This window comes from Gavialis gangeticus, unplaced genomic scaffold, assembly GCF_001723915.1.
Source record: "Gavialis gangeticus isolate Ggan-Ray unplaced genomic scaffold, GavGan_comp1, whole genome shotgun sequence".
Taxonomy (NCBI): domain Eukaryota; kingdom Metazoa; phylum Chordata; order Crocodylia; family Gavialidae; genus Gavialis; species Gavialis gangeticus.
Window position 1 is genome coordinate 36320929 of NW_017729008.1, and position 17250 is coordinate 36338178.

At 46.8% G+C, this 17250-nt stretch overlaps 1 protein-coding gene across 1 annotated transcript in view; it reads right to left on the bottom strand.

Moving 5' to 3' along the window:
- The window catches only part of ITIH2 (inter-alpha-trypsin inhibitor heavy chain 2), a 46428-nt gene that overhangs the window by 6532 nt on the left and 22646 nt on the right, over window positions 1–17250 (bottom strand). The window contains exons 10-19 of the mRNA XM_019509601.1: window positions 16355–16523; window positions 14014–14139; window positions 12847–13028; window positions 11609–11794; window positions 10619–10758; window positions 9848–10020; window positions 8584–8712; window positions 4727–4840; window positions 2510–2708; window positions 170–342 (exon numbers count right to left, since the gene is read on the bottom strand). Of these exons, the coding sequence (XP_019365146.1) occupies window positions 170–342; window positions 2510–2708; window positions 4727–4840; window positions 8584–8712; window positions 9848–10020; window positions 10619–10758; window positions 11609–11794; window positions 12847–13028; window positions 14014–14139; window positions 16355–16523 (1591 nt within the window). The remainder of the gene's footprint in view (window positions 1–169; window positions 343–2509; window positions 2709–4726; window positions 4841–8583; window positions 8713–9847; window positions 10021–10618; window positions 10759–11608; window positions 11795–12846; window positions 13029–14013; window positions 14140–16354; window positions 16524–17250) is intronic.

Consider the following 17250-nt stretch of genomic DNA (forward strand, 5'->3'; position numbering starts at 1 on the left):
CAAGTAACACAAGCAGCACATTAATAGAATTACCAAGACCCTAAAAACATATCCCTAATATATGAGCACACCCCAAAGTAATGGGCAAATTTGGTAACAACACACAGGATCGTGGCCAAAAACCAAAAGAAGTGGGTTTTTCCCCCATTGCCCCAAAACCAGGCCTTACCTATCAGCCCATGTGCTTTGGAAGAAAATGAATTTGAAGAGGGAATGTAGATTCCCAAGAAGTCAACGTTGACAGGGTGATTCTTCCACACACGGTGAAGTACAACCATGAAGGACATTTCCTCATCCACTGTGATAGTCACGTTGTGTTCCTTCTTCACGGACACCAGCAACCTAGCAGAAGCATAAACACCAAGTGAAATCTGCACCTCATTTTGCAGAGATACTCTGCTTCTTCTGCATGCAACCGTACCCAACCAGCCCTGTATTTTAATGGGCAATTAAAGATCTTTTGTTACCCAGGAAAGGGGTGCAGGACCATTTCTATTTCTACTTCTATTCTGGACCAAATAACATGGATTGTAGCACCCAAAGCTCATTCATCTGCACTTCAATCTCCCTGAACAATCTATCGCTGACTCAAAGTAGCTGTTTCTAGGCAACAAAACTGTAAAAAATGAACTTGAATGCACAACAAGAAATCCCCCCAGACTGGACTGTGTTAAGTGCGGTCTAAACAGGGACTACAGCTTCGTATTCCATTACCATTCTCATACCTGGTAAGTTTTGGTGAACCTTTTGCCTTGCAGCAGCTAAGGCAAAACCAGCTGTGGAGGAGCAAGAGAATTTCCCTCCCCTTGCTGAAGCTGCCTGCGACTCAGAGGCCGAGGCAAGCAGCAATGAGGTTTGGGAGGGGAAGAATTCCCCTCAGCTCCCTGGGGCTGCCCTGGGCTGGGGGGACCTGGACTGAGCCGCCCAAGGTGGGGGCTCCCCACTGCCCACATGCTGGGCTGCATGGGCCTGGCCTGGAGGTCTTCTCCCCCTCTCCTGTAGCAGCTGCTGAAGCAATCAGCAGCTGGGAAGGGGGAGGAGGGAGGGCTGCCAGGGTCTGAAAAGCCCCCATGTGCTGTGTAAACCCTGGCTACAGAGGTCTAGGAGTCTGTTCCCCTGCTCCCTGTCTCTATGGGCTGATAGACACAGGCAGAAGCAGGCTAAGGAGCAGAGGGGTGAGGTAGTACCTGCTCCACTGGAGCAGGCAGCATAGTTCAGATGCAAAGCATCCTGGGATGCTGGGGGACTGTGAGTTTACTTGAACCAGGATGGGGTCTGGGACAGAAGTTCCATAAACTGGCTTGACCTAAATCATTTAAGTCTGATACTACATCCAACCAGGTTTATCTTAAACTAGTTTTGAAAACGGTTTATGTGCACTGAACTTCTGTTCTGTTACAGGTTTAAACCAGCTTCTGATCACTTAAACCAGTTTATATGTAACTTCTGTCCTTACCCTATGGGTTTATTACTTATTTGCCTCTCCTAGCACTGTTCTTTCTCCTCCACCTCCTTCCTTTTCTTTCTTCCCTATCTCATATTCAAATCACTCTCTATTTAATAGACTGCCTTGTGCATGTCCTTTTAAAGCATCTGATGAAGAGAGCTCTGGCTCACAAAAGATTTTGCTATATATCTTACTAAGTTTATAAGGTGCAAATCTACCCTGCCTTCTGCTTCACTTCAGACTCACATAGCTACCTGCCTCTCATTTCTATTTTAACCTTTGAAAACTGAATCAAGGAACTCCAAATCATGAAGAAACTCAATGGGAGAACCCACTAGAATTTGTGAGTTCCTACATCAGGGGTGGGCAATTATTTTGGGTGGAGGGCTGCTTACTGAGTTTTGGCAAGCCATCGAGGGCCACATGACAGGCTGCCAGGGGCAGATAAGTATTAATTTTCTAAATTTTTTAGGGGCCCCGTGGGCCAGATAGAGTGGCCTGGCGGGCCGCATCCGGCCTCCGGGCCACATTTTGCCCACCCCTGTCCTACATGCTAATACATGCTGCTTTGTTATGGTAGCATAAGGTCAAAGAGCCTAGTGCCTTTTATTATCCATAGTGATAAACTTTTCATATGCCTGTCATTGCTGAGATGACAGTGGATCACGTTGACTGGTACCACCTCATTTTACCACCTGTTTTATCTTATACTTGGGATGCAAGCTCTTTTGGACAGAAACTACGGTACCTAACAGATCTTTTATTGGGGCACCTGCAGTGTCTCCTGCAGTGCAAATAATAGGCTATAATAGTATGAACATCTAAAGACCATAGCGGTGAGTGTGTGTGGAAGGCCTTTTCACACTAACAGCTACTCAGGGGGTGGCCTGCTGTCTACCAAAAGGACCTTGTGCCTTTCATTTCAAGGATGGAGTAGGAAGCTAATGAGGCTGGATCTCCTTAGGAACGTAAAAAGCCAATCTTGGCCTCTGATCCCCAGAGATGGACACTTTCTAAATGCATTTCTGCCATTTCTTACCCAAGGGAAACTCCCCCTTTTACCTTTTCCGAATGATGCTTCCAGTGTCAGCCCAGGACAGCCCAGTGCTGTAAGATCCATCTTTCAGGGTTATCAGCTGTGTGCTGACTTCTACTTTCAAGCCTTTGCTTTTGAAATAAAAGCCGATTTTGCCGAAATAGGTGTTCAGTTTCTCATTCTGTTGCTTCTTGGCCCCGATGAGCTGCCCATTGACTACAACTCCTAAGAAGAAGCAGCAGTGGATACTGTCAACAAGTTTGACATGCACTTAAGTCACAGAAGGCCAACAGCTCTTTGAACTGAAGTGCTTTCAGTACAGTGGGTCGATTCTCACTGCCTTGTTTTGGGGCCTAGGTGGTAATCTAATTTCCTGCTTGGCACCAAAGATTTCTTTGGGTTTTGTTTTCCCTCTCTCTCTCTTCCCCTTTCCCCTCCCAACTTTTCCCTTTGTGCAGATCTGGAAGTGCAAATGAAATAACCCCAGTTCCCCAGCAGCAGTTCTCAAGTAGAATGGATGCAATTCTCTTTGTGCATCTGCAGAAATCTGTCTCACAGCTCCACATGGATAAAAGACATTAGACTTTATTCATTCTGTTGTCATTTTTCTTATTCATTCATCCTTATTCATAAAATGCATTCGACTTTATTCATTCTATTGTTTGTGTCCCTATCACAACACACATGCTGATCACGGCCTAGCAGGTCTGGTCTGACACTCTTGGCCATCCTAAAACGGGAAAAGATGCAAGTCTTCTCTGATTCACGTTCCTCCCAAATGTCTTATCTCACACACTGCTCAGGCCACAGCCAACCTACTCAGAACATCTGGGGCCCTCTCTGAAGTCGCTGACAGAAAGCTATTAATGCATCACCTGTTCAAACTCACTAACAGCTCACATTGGGCAGAGTAGCAATAACTGCAAGCTGAGCAGCGGGGTGAAGTCAAATACATGCGACAAACTTAAGATTCTTTACTAAATGTTTAAGGCTGACAATTGTGTAGAGCAGGAGCGTTCACCACCCCAGCCCACAGGCCAGATCTGCCCACGGAGCCACATCATCCAACTCACAGAGCTCCCCACAGGTCTGAAAACTGGCTGGCAGCAAACAGGTTGCTGCTCCCCTGCTGCCAAATTTCCAGACCTGTTGGGAGCTCCACGAGCCACATTGCATGGCCTCGTGCAATACATTGGATGAGCAGGGTGAGCTGGGGCTCAATCTTGGTATTTAGGGCTGGTGGGGGGGCAGTGTAGGCCTGATTGCAATGTGTGGGGCTCCATTCCAGTGGGCAGGGTTGAGGCGGGCAGCATGGGACCAATCCTGACAGGTGAGGCCAGGCAGTGCAGGGCACTAGGGCCTGAGCCCAGTATGCAGAGCCAGACAGAGGTGCCATGTAACCAGGTGGGGGCAGTGCAGGCCCAATCCCAGTATGTGGAGTCTAATCCTGGCACACAGGCCTGGGCAGGGGTGTTATGGGGCCTGATCCCCATGCGCAGGGATGATCGGGGGCAGGTCAGGCCCGATCCCAGCATGCAGGGCCTGATCCAGGTGCACAGGGTCCTCTCCAGCTTGTGGACTGGCCCCACACCAATCATCTGGCCCATGGGGCCAAATGTTTGAGCACCTCTATGTAGAGTACATAAACTTCCAATCCAGTTTGCAGGGAACAGATTCTATGCTCTTAGGACCAGACCGTATTCCAGCTTTTGGGTGTTTAAGTAGACTTAGGTGCCTAAATGCAATTCTATTTCACCCTGCTAGAGACGCTGAAAATCCACCAATTCGTCTATTCTTGTAACATACTGTCAACTGGCCCGTCAGAGTGAGTCACAAAAAGGGGCAAGGTGGAGGAAGACTCACCTGTCTTTTGCATTAATTGTTTTTCGTGGACTTGAGCCGTGTAGAACAGAATCGCATTTAGGTGCCTCAGTTCACTTGTGTCCAAGAGATGGACTAGAATCTGGCCCTTGGTGTTCACATGGTTGGAGCCAAGCCCAGCCACCCTGCTCTGCAAGGTGTGCATGTGCTTTAAGGTTAACTTCATTGATGCCAGTGAAAATCATCAGGAGTAGCTGCACTGGTATCAGTGGAGTAAAACTCGGGTACGTAGGAGAATATGGTAATTGGTTTGATAAGAATTGACAGCGCTCAGTAAAGCAAGAAGCAACTCACTGCAACCTGCAAACATTCCTTCCCCAAACAAAAATCCTTAAGGATAAACCTAGGTATAAACTTCTTACCAGTATCAGCATCTGAAACCAAGTTCAGAATCTTTCCAGGCTCAGCGTTGATGTTGAAGCAGATGTTCTTTTGGCTCTTTGGCAGGTTGATGATGAAATGTGGGTCATTATCAACTAAGATGCACAAATAATTGGGAATTAAACCAAAGTACCATGAGCAGTAATCCGATACTTGCATGGAAGTGACCCGCTTTTCCTCAGTACCTCCATACTGGTTTTCACCACACCCAGCTTAATACCCATGTACACAGATAGGCATAGCCACTTCTGCTGAATGATTTCGAAGTGCTTCAGAGTATTAATTACTCCTCACAGCACTCAATAGGAAGCAGCAAGTTGTCTCCCCATTGGGCAGGCTCCTGCAGGCCATGCAACTCCTGATTGGGAGTGCAGCCACCTGCAGGCTGCTCCGCTGCCTGTCCACACTCCTTTAGTGACAAGCTCAGCCTGTGCTTTGCCACACCCCTCTTTAGAGTTTATTGTGGCCAAAATGACACCAAAATCCACGCACATTTCTTCTTCTCAGAGAAAAGGTGAGGTGTTCCCAGTTCAGAGGAAGGTGGCTGACTGCAATGAGGCCCAGAGCTAACTGATCAGCTGCTGGTCAGGAAAACACCACGCTCCAGTTTATGAAGGTAAGAGTCAGAACTGTATTTCTTTAAGAGGCTTGTATGATTGAAGATCTGCAGGTAATAGTATGGATGGGGTTGACCCAAAAGCCCAGCTTGAAGCCGTCCTCAGGCATAGCAGGGTCTGCTCTGTGTACAAATTGTACCATCTGAGTCAGTTTGTAAGGGCTAGATGCAAGAAAGGCCAATAGCTGGGCTTAGAAAGAGTTTAGAAGCTCAAATCTGAAAACTGAGATCCAAAATCCCCTACTCAACTACCACCTCACCCTGGAGGTGCCTGTCCTCCCTAGGTGCCTCCCTACTTGGCTTGACAGATCCCCAAGTGCCTCAAGTTCTGCTCCCGTGCTCGTCCAGAGCTGCCCCCATCGGGTCACTCAGCACCTATCTCCTCCTACCCAAGTCAGGATTGCATTTAGGAGCAAGCTGTTCCCTTGCCTGAGCCCTCTGAAAAGCCTGACCCGGCAGGTATTTCCAGAGCATTTCTCATCCACACACAGGATCAAGCCCCTCACAAACAGTGGATGTCATTTCCTTTTCATAGTTTGGTCAACATGGCAAAGTTTTGCTGACATGCCTACATTGGTAGGGGTTTGGTCTTTTCACACCTCACAGCCAGCCTAGCTAGATCCAGCAACACCCCTGGTCTTGGTGCATCTAGACTGACAGAAGAGGATTTCTGCTAGCTTCCCTTCTGTCACTCAGAGGTAGTTCAGCAAAGTCAGATGAGGAACCCCCTAATGCAGCCACATGCTATCTCTCCATTAGGGGCTCTGCTTCCATATATGTCTTAACAGCTTCATTAACATAGACCAGAGGTTCTCAGTCTTTTTAGACACAAGGACCTTCTTGATAGACTCAAGGGTTCCCTTGGAAAATGTCAGCTCCTAGCTTTCACTTGTTTTTTTGACTAGGCAAAAATAATAGAGCAATTCTTCTGCTGCCAAGAACTCAGAAAGATCACAATGTTTTTAACACTGAGGATTTCTGTTTGAAATCTTTGCACTTATTTTGTGAAAAGTGTTTTGCATACCTAACAGTGCTAACCCTGCTCGGTCCCCATGGCATCCTTGATCTCCCAGCGCCCCGGCGTGCCAGGGTACCCCGGTTCAGAATGACCAACATAGACAAATCTTAAAACAAGAAGAGAGGGGGAACTGCTGCTACCTACTTGGTGTGTTATGGCCTAATGGTTAGAGCACTTGCTATGGGGAAGTGGAAGACCTCAGTGAAATTCCTTCCTCAACCCAAAGGAGTTCCAGCTGTGGCATGGCCATGGCATGGCATAAGGCTATGGCATGCCCTTCTTGGGAGACTGCCAAGAAGCGAGTGCATAACTACAGTTTAGTGGTTCAGGCTTTCACACAATGGAGCTGGGATGCCTGGGTTCTGGTATCTGCTCTAGGGACCAGTATCATAATGCTAAGAGGAGGAGACCAAGGCACTCACCCTGGGTGTTTGACTTATATGGGGTACAAAAATAGCAGCTGCTGCCACTGTTATCCCTGCTGCCATGCCACTGTCGGTAGCCTGGCAGTGGCCATTCCCCCATGCATCACTGCCGCTCAGGGAACAGAACTGCCTCTGGCAGGGGCTTGTGTATTGTATATCCAACAGTCATCGTTTAAAACATAGAAACAGTGCTGGAGGGTAGGATTAGAAACTACACGTCCCACCTCATCCCTTGATTATGCTCCTTAACCACTAGGCAAGGCACATGTTGCTTCCTGTATAGCTTCTCCCTCTGGCCCCATGAGTCCTGAATTCTTTTCTGCCCAGGAATATAACTTCAGCAGGCAGGACAGATGGTGTCTCCCTCATCTCAACTTTGCTTACAGCTTGGTGATCAAGAGTCTCTTCCAGGGGTGGCAGGCATGGGTGAGAGCACTAAAAGGCCTCCTCCAAACACATGTTAAAATAAAAGAGTGAGCCCTGCTCATTTCTGTAAGCACTGAGCTGTAGGATCTGCCTTTGGAAGAGTATTCAGGGCTTGGTCCCCAAGTGAACAGGGGTGCCTGCCTGCTTACAGCCCCGACTATGCTTTGGAGAAGTTCAGGGGTTCAAACACACTCATATGCTCAGCTTTTCCCATCAAATAGTGCTAAACAGCTCCTTGAGGGGGGGTTTCTGGGTTGCCATTTTAAGTGCCAGCCTCCTATGGATTTAACTGTAAATCCCATGCTTTTACTCTAACTCCTGGCCTGATCCTTCACTGCTAATGCCATGGATGGTTTACCACTGACTTCAGTAAGAAGAGGATACAAACGAGCTGGGAATTTAACTTCCTTCTGTTCCCTTCCCTTAGAGCAAGTTGAATGATATCCAAGTCTAAAATTAACCCTTGATCTGTCCTGTGAATGCCAAAAAAGGGCCGGCAGTTACTGTTGAATATACATTCCCATATAGCTAACCCTATTCCTGCTTCATTATTAAGCTCTCGCAGACAATGGCTTTCCCAGCTGGTTTCTGTAAGTTAGACATTAACTCATGGCAGAGACCCAAGTGTTAACAAGATCCAGCAGCTTGCAGTGAGTCCAGTGATTCTTATCTACCACGGGACATTCATGCTGTCATTTATAATGGAAATAACGTCTCATTAGCTTTGCAACTATAGATAGGACAAAAGAAAGCTCACTGGACAGATCCTGACTGTAGTGGATGGCAGAGACCTATTAGATTTTCTAACCTATCTTCAGAGTGGTTCCTTTTATTTTCTAGGGCCTTGTCCATTCAAGTTTTGAATTGTTCAAGCAATGCTGACTCCTTCATAAAGCAGAATCATCTACCTGGGTTTGTCCTGGATGTTGCATGTTTAGGGGTAGCTTTGGAGTATACATAATGATTGCCCGCACAGATCACCAATAGCGGTTGAATCTGAGTCCTTCAGCACTGGCTTATGCCACCCTGGCTAAAGGAGTAGCTCCTTGAGCTGGCAGTAGTAGTTAACTTATTTAGGTGAACAGCCATGAAAAGAAGGAGCGACATGTGTTTGAGAACCTATACAATGCAGTCCATTCAACAAGGAAAAATGGGGCAGCTGACACAGATCTCTGCCACAGTTAGCACAAAACACATTTAGGCCTTCAATTCAAATACATCGGTGTTATCTGTGTCCATCTGGACACACTGGACCCATCAGTAATCCACTTCCCTCCCCCACCAGCTGTTTGTAAAAGAACTCAAGGAGCCACGGTAAGTAAAGTGAGACACTATACATTTGTCATTGTTTACCTGCGTGTATGGGTTTCATTTCAGACGTTGGAGCTTTTTGTGCAGATGCTGGACTTGGTACCACAGATGTGGGATTTGCCCAGGATGGGATGGTTTTGTCAGGGACTTTTGGGGTTATCCCCAGGGTACCTGTTTGGTGAAGAAGTTATATCTGAAGTCATTATTCATACTGACCAGTGTTGGGTTCAATCTCAGACAGAACACCAGATTCTGGTCCCGTTCACACTGGGGTAAACCTGGGATACGTCTATTTACTGCAAGAGAGTGACAGATTTGCATAGCCCTAAGTGATGGGAGAATGTGGCCCACTGACCATTTCATTGTGTGCGTTTTAAAACTTGACATGTATTTCCTGTGAATATACCCCAGTTCAGCAAAGGCTTTAAGGCTTAAGAATTACCCTATAATTAAATGTAAGCATTGAGATTTAAGTTGAGTGCTTTGCTGAATCGGTTCCTCAGTCTGGGACATGCAAGAATAAAGCCATAGGTCAATGATATACTCACAGCACCTGGAAACATAGCCTCTGTGATGCTTGCCTGAGAAACGGGAAGCAGTGTAGCTGCCTCCACGCAGCCTTCTGGGCCAAATAGTTAGCACTGCTGTGACAGGGCCAATCCTATTCCCCATGTTCATTAGCCTGCCATGAAGACACTGCTGCACGGTTCCTGCTTTAGGAGGTATTTTATGTGGAGCAGCAGTGTGATGGAGAACACTACTGTGGGACTGGTAACCTTATCACACCGAATGCGGGCCTACTTCTGTTGCCTAAGGACTACTCAGATGAATAAGGGCCTTATACTTTATGGAGGGCCTTATACTTGACATTGTAGTCTAATTCATAAAATGCAAGTCAGACCTTTTTCCATTGTTCTTCAAGCAAAACTCCCTCTAGTGCAGCTTTCTGGGAATACGGTTTCGTTATGGAATGGACTGAAACCTGTGCAAGAACTCCATAGATTTCCTCTGTATTAATCCTACTGGGGATTACTGAAAAACTCTCGCCTCCAAAATCTAGTCTTACAAGAACACAGCAATTAAAAGGACACAATTAGCTGGCCCACCAGAAAAACCAGAATGAAATTATCATTAGTAAATGACACTGGAGCATCAAGGGGAATGTCGAGAACCTGTATTTCTTGTGGGGCTCGGTAGTAGCTCCGTGACTATCCTAGAGCACCTTGTTAATCTCCACGAGTGACAACGAACAAGTCATTTCTGCTGCTCATAGCCAAAAGGAGACCTAGATAAACTAGACACCAACCTGGGCAGCAGCCTTTTTTGATGTCTCGAGGTTGATCTGCCAGCATTCGTTCGTCCCCGTTGGGATTTTCTATCACCATGGCTGTGAAGGGGGTCACAATGTGATGGTTGAGAGACATCTGTAAGATTGATTTGGTGATGTTCCTTTTCAAAGCAGCGGTGGGGGCCAGGTTTCTGTGTTGAAAACCAAAGAAACATTGTGATCCACCATTACATCTGATGCTGAAATGAGAGCTGTGATCTGGGTTATTGCTAAATGGTGATATCGCTATATGATTAGGACACAGGGAATGGAAACAAGAAAGAATGAGGGCCTGAGGAAAACTCCTCTTGACTCGAATGACCAGCATCACAAAGGCTGGTCCTATTTCTATTGGTTTCAATTGGAGCTTTCCTTTGCCTTCGATGGATGGCCATGGATGACCTCTGTAAGGACAAAAGGTCAAATTCAGAGGTTCCCCCTTAGCTTTTACTCAACCTTTGCTCAGGAAAATGTCCAATTCACATCACATACAGCCCCTTAACTGAATCTGCATGCTCCCAGAAGCCACAGCTTATTTCCCAGCACCAGGTGCTACAGGAGGGGAGTGGAGGGAAGACCTGAGGTACAAAGGTGGCACTTACACTTCTTTCTTTATTTACATTTTTAATGCGAAAAATCAAAGGCCTGGTTTTGCAAGGTGGATTAACACTGACACCTCAGTGATCTGTCGGGCCCTTGCCATGTCGAATAGGTCCCTCTTAAGGGCCGCTTATTTGGCATAATTCTCACCTCTCAGCTAGAAGCTGGTTGACAGTCAAATAGGCCCACAGCTTCTCAGTGAATTTGGGGTCTGCGTATTTATCTTTGGTCATGAAATCATCCATTTCCTCGACATCCGCCAGAGTTTCCATGACTAGCTGTGCATTCGACTAAGCAAGAAAGATGCCATTATCAGAGTGCGAGCTAGAGGAGTGGAGCAGTTGTGTCTCCCCACTAATAACCTGTCCCCTTGTCCCTGGCTATGTTTCACACAGGAAGGGTGACTGTGCCCGAAAGCTTGCTAAGAACTTTGTTTCCAGCTACTCAGTTGGTCTCATAAAAGATATCACATCTACTCAATGAACCTTGCCTTTCACGTGGGAAGACTTTTAAAACCCATGCTGTCCTTATCCACATTACACTTCCTCCATATTTACTAACAGGGTAGTGCTGGTCAGGATGGGTGAGGGGTGTCTGTCTTACCAAAAAGACCTTTGGAGGCAGAGATAAGAACAGTGTATGGAGCTCTTGCTGCAGGTCAAGGTGGAAGAGTTGTACCACCGCTCCCAGAGGCAGGGAGAGAAGCAAGGAGCCCTCCCTGCATACCCCAAATGGAGAAGGACTCTTTGGATGTAATGGGGTGGAGCTAGTCTAACCAGTGCTACTTAGGTCCTCAGAGTGGGAGCTTTGGCAAGGAACAGCTCCATTGCCCCTGAACAAGCTATAGTGGAGCAGTCCATGGCGAAGAGGCTGAAGTATAGGATTTGGCCTACAATAAAAGATGGTTAAAACACAAAATATCACTACCAAGAGATTCCACTGCAGGGCACAGCAAGCTGCATTTGAAGCTGCTGCCATGCTGTTGGCCAAAACCCACCCAGAGCCTGTGGTTTTCTACTTCATCAGGCAAAATACTGTATGGATCATAAACTGTTACCACTTCCAGAGAAAGACCCGTATGCATGTGAATGAACCAGACCGAGGTGCTAGAATGAGCGCTCTGTAGAGTCCCTGACTCACGGCAGTGGCTGTGACAATACTCTCCAGGTGCTGCAAGTTTTGAGTGTCGACCTTCCCCGACACCACAATCTCTGACCCTCCAAAATAGTTATGGAAGCTGTTCTGGGTGATGTCTGACACCGATTCCTGAGGATAGTTGAACTCGATATTTCTGAGGAGCGGGGTGGAGACTTGGCTGTAGAATTGCTGTGAGTGGAAAGGACACAAGTGTAAGCTAGCTACATCGGACACAATCCTCACTGAGATGCTACTGCCATCGGAAAAAAAAGCATGCAACCAGAACCTGGGACCCAAACAAGCTTGTCCGTGCATTTGTTCCTACCGGAATAGCAAACCCTCTTTTGCTGAGGCCTGAGACTGTCTCTGGAGGGAGATCCAAGTCCCAGTGAAGTCAGGGCAAGGATTCAAGCCAGAGTCAGAACTAGAGTCATTTAGTTCCTTATAGGGCTCAGAGGCAGGAAGAGGCCTAAGTGTGGGCCTTCATGGGCCCAGTTCTAACCACATGTGTTGGAGTGAGTGGACAGAAGTAGAGTAAGGACTTTCTGGCCATCATTATTTATAGTGTATAGACGCAGGCCCAGATGCCAGCTCTTTCCAACTGATGAACTTTGGATGAGGATATAGCCTTCCTGACTATAACCCTTCCCTCTATAGTAATCTAACGTGCAAGCCAGCCTGAACTCAGATCTAGATCCAGCCTAACTTTGTGGCTGGGATTGTGGTATGGAATAAAAATCGAAGCTCTTGGGCTATTAGAGGCAACTGTGACTTCACAGCATCCCTAAGATTAGATTCCATTATCTGTGGGTGTATTTGAGGCGCGTTACCTAAATTTAAGGTACGTTAGGGTGCATGTCTACATGTGTCCCTTTAATGCACTTTAAAAATGGTGATTTGGGGCTAATTGTACCTACATTTGATACCTGCAAATGATTAGTTAAAGTGCATTAATGCATGTATAAACACATTAAAGCATATTAACACTGTGTGAGGACTGATTTGGGATTAGCTTTAGTCCCAAGTCACTCCACACACACAGCATTAGTGCGCTTTAATGCCTGCACATGTAGGTGCCTGCCTAAACCCACTTGATGTGCATTAAACTAATGTGCATTAAATTTAGGAATGCTTAAACGCATGCCCTGTGACACCAGTGCAAACCTGAAGTAATTCCAGATGCACAGATATGAGCAAAAGCTGGCCCACCATAGGGAGAGGGTGGTAGGAAAACAATGCACCTGCATTTGGGAAGAGGTCTCCTGATTTCCAAAAATCCTCTGGGCTGTGCCACGGTTTTCCTGAGCAAGTCTCTGTAGGAAATCATAGTCGACATCAAATCCAATCCCAAGGCAGTGCAAAGAGAAGTCATCCTGCATGTTCTGTTTCACATTCTTCTGGATTGTAGTCAACTTCAGCTCACCTTTAGGAGAGAGAGTGACAGTCAGTAGTCTCCTTCAAACTAACCAAAAATGATTCCTAGGGATCCTTATCTGAGACCTGATCCCATGTATCTTGCATAGCTATGACCCTCATTAACTTTTGGTCTTCTGTTGTAACTCATTTAGAAGGAATGGGGCTGTTCCTGCTTCTGAGAACTATCATTTCAAACTTGATGTAGAATAAGGAAGAAAAACACTATAATGGTTTACATTTCAGGCCAGACTCATATAATCTGATCCACATATTAGGTGTCAAAATGGACTTAGGTATCTAAACGTGACTCTATTCCACCCATCCGCTATCCACTAATGCATCTAATTTTGCATCACGCCATCACTTTAACCTTTCCTTGAGTCACAGAAAGCAGGAGGAGGGTGCATCTATTAATTGCCTAAGTCCATTTACGCAGGTAGGTGGAATAGAATCTGGACTTTTATTTCTCACAGTTAAGATGCATCTTTGCAGCTAGGAGGGCTAGAAACACAATTTTTTTACTGGCATCTTTAGTTGTGGAGCAGCTTTCTGAAATCATGGGTGGCTCTTGAGGCAATTTCCACAGTCAGTAACCTGATCCAAACTGCACTTAAATTAATTTGATTTCTTCTTTATTCTCCACATTTGGATGCCATTTCTAGGACCAAGCTGCTTCTTGGGGACTAGGCATTGTTGTGTGGGCTGAGGTCATTGGGGAATAGAGGACTGCTTCATGCTGCGTGTAATTACCACTGTTCCAGGTCTGTTGCCTCTGTGTAATTAAAGCAAGTTACAGTTAAAATATACCATAAACTTACCTGATTTCTCCTCCACTGGGAAACTAATGTGCAACGACTTAGAATTTTGCTACCAGTTGAGAGAGGATTAAAACTGGTGGAAGAAGATTTTCTTAATTCATTTGTAGAGCGTGCCTGTGGTGCCTGTATGTCTTGGACTACTTCTACTGAAGTCACCTAGTGTAAGAGCCTTACCTACAGTGGGGTCTCCATCGGACACAAAGACGATCATAGAGACTGAGTTGGGGTCCAGCATTCCTAAGTTTTTGGCTTCATTTAGAATGAATGTTGCTCGAAGAAGAGCTTCATTGATGTTTGTACCTGTTAAAGAGGCAATGAAAAGCATGGCTCCTATTCACAGAATCATAGAAAAAAAGGAGGTCTGGAGCAAACCTTCAGAAGTCAGCTAGTCCAACCCTCTGCTCAAGGCAGGATCACACCTAGCCAATCTATCCCATACAAGTCCTTGTCTAACCCATTCCTAAAACTGCATAATCAATGCTGCTACAAGGCATATTTCCCAAAGACACCAAAAACACCCTCACCTGCCACAAGTAAAGCAAGGGGATGAGGCTGCCAGCATCCCACTGCTGTAAGGGTTGTTAAAATGCACCCAACGTATTCACTCAATTCATTGTCCCTTCTTTTAAATAAAGGTTAATACTGAGAAAGTAACGTTATTAGCCCCTATGGACAAAGACTTCTGGGAAGCACTGAGCACTGAAAAGAGCTGCCATTTAGACCCATAAAGTGAAATAGGATTCTGTCCCAAGGGTCAAAGATCTCTGACTTCTCTTAGTGATGTGCTTCAATGGTTAATCCCTCTATTGATAAAGACACGTGCCTGAATTCTAGTCTGAATCTGTCTGGCTTCAATTGCCAGCCATTGGTTCTTATTATGCATTTTTTCCGTCCCATTAAGAGCCCTTTAATAGCCAGTATTTTCTTCTGGGGAAGGTACCATGTATCTCATAAGCAAACCCTGTTTTTTTTTACCTTCCTTTGGCTGAGCTAAGCAGATCAAGCTCTTTCAGCCTTACACCTACATTTCATTTGGTTCCTGTAGCAAGGCACTAGGGTGTCCCTGCTCCTTTACGAGGACAAACAACAAGAAAGGCAGCTTGCAGGTGCCCAGAGGGGCTAACTGGAGAGTCACCTGGAGCTATATAAGCCCAAAGCCTCAGCTGGGTAGGCAGTCTTACACTGGCAATCATGAAGGGAGCTGCTCCTGGCAGCAGAGTAGCGGGACTCCTAAACTAATAGTGGAGCTGATTAAGAAACTCGGCAGACTAGGAAAGCAAGGAAAAGGTACTTGGGGCAGAAAGGGGCTGTTATCTATAGGAAGGTGGCCTTGGTTAAGCTCAGAGAGAGTTTGGGTGCCTGCTAGAAGATGCAGGTGCTTTTTATTTAGTTGCCCCTGGGTTTAGCCTTGAGGTCTGCTGGGGGCAGGCTCAAAGCCTATTTAGAGAATGGGTAACCCTGGATCCCAGAGATGTAGAGAGAGAGTGGGGTCCAACAGTGGGTTCAGGATCCTAGGGAGAGGCTGAGACATGGACCAGAGGGTCCCTGGGCCCAGAGAGGGAGCTGAGCATGGGACCAGGGGGTCCCAGGGCCCGGAGAGGGGGCTGAGCATGGGACCAAGGGGTCCTGGAGCTGATGGGGGCCAAATTGTGGGAAATCAACATCATAAGTGGTAACACCCGTGAGGTACGGGGTGTGGTGTAGGGGTGGACAGAGCCATGCATTGTGCTCTTAAGGCTACAGGTGCCCTAGAGGGGTGCAGACAGGAAGGGAGGCCCTGTGTAGTTTAAGTGACAGCTGAGACCAGGAAGGTCCAGGAGGGACCTGTTAGTGACTTGCAAAGATTAAGGGTCACTCTAAGGCTGTTGAGCAGCCCCCCTTACATAATCCTCAATAAGATCAAGGCATGGGGGGTGAGCAATCTAGGGAGGTCCACCTTATAGCCCAAGCCGGGCAGGAGCTGCATGACTATCGGGGCGTCACAGCTGCCCCGGTGCTTGAACCTGGCACAGTTCCCCTTTGATTTCAATGGCTCTTCCGTGCACCGTCTCCAATCTTGAAACCTCCTTTTAACAATGTGACACAAGACTGGGATGCAGAGCTCCAGTAAGAGTCTCACCACTACTCTAAGCAGAGGCAAAATCAATTTCCAGTTCTTGAGCATCAGCCACAAAAGCATCCCTCTTATGCTTGTAGCCTGTACCACTCACACTGCTTCTGCACCACCGGTATGTATACATCCATCAATGGCAGTGGAGTTAGTCTTACCAGGATGGAGAAAATGAGCCACGATCATGACATAGTACAGTAGAAACCAAACTTTTTGGCAAGCATGACACATATTGGGCCTGTACCCTCCATGAGTACCACTCCAATTCCTTTCCCCTGCCTGATCTGCTGCTCTGCTTTCTGCCCCCAGCCCTATCTACCTGTCCCCTTATTTGCTGCCTTCCCCTTTTCCCTCTCATACTGTGTGAATGGTAAATCAGGGCACCCTGTTAGCAAACACGCTTACCCCCATTAGGATGGATTCCCTGGATGTAGTTCTTGGCCTCGTCAATCTGTGATGGAGTGGCTTCAACTAAACCATCCCTCCAGCATCGGACATTGTGGTTGAAATCAAGGAGAGAAAACTGATCTGAAGGCTGTAGCTGACCCAGAATGGCCTTCATTGCTTCAATGGTCTGAGAAAGGAGTTCACAGTCACAGGCATTTTTACGGGTTTCTGTTCTTCAAAGCATCCTATAAGAATTAGCTATTTGATATTTAAAGGTGTGAGTGGTGGGCAGAGACTGGAAGCTTTTATCCATCTCTGTCTCTCCCCCTGGTTTCTTTGCTCTTTGGAAAATGTAGCTTGCTTCTGAAGAAGCTGGCAAAATCAAAGTGGGTCTTTCCCATCCTGGGTTAATGCCAGTCACCAGAGAGAGAGAGAGAGAGAGAGAGAGAGAATAGCAATGAGTGAAGACAGCATGGCCCAGGGGAGAACAACACATGGGGATAGGTAGGTACAATGGTTAGGAGAGCCAAGTTCTCTTTCTGGTGCTATCATAGTTTTATAGTTAGTAGGGTCAGAAGGGACCTGAGCAGATCATCAAGTCTGACCCCCTGCCATGGCAGGAAAGAGTACTGGGGTCAAATGACCCCAGCAAGGTGATTGTCAAGCCTTGTTTTCAAGACCCCCAGGGTAGGAGCCAGCACCACTTCCCTTGGAAGTTGGTTCCACATCCTAGCTGCCCTGACCGTGAAGTAGTGCCTCCTGATGTCTAGTCTGAATCTCCCCTCTGCCAGCTTGTGACCGCTATTTCTTGTCACTCCTGGCGGTGCTCGGGGGAACAGGGACTCCCCCAATGCCTGCTGGTCCCCTCTGACTAGTTTGTAACAGGCCACTAGATCCCCCCTCAGCCTTCTCTT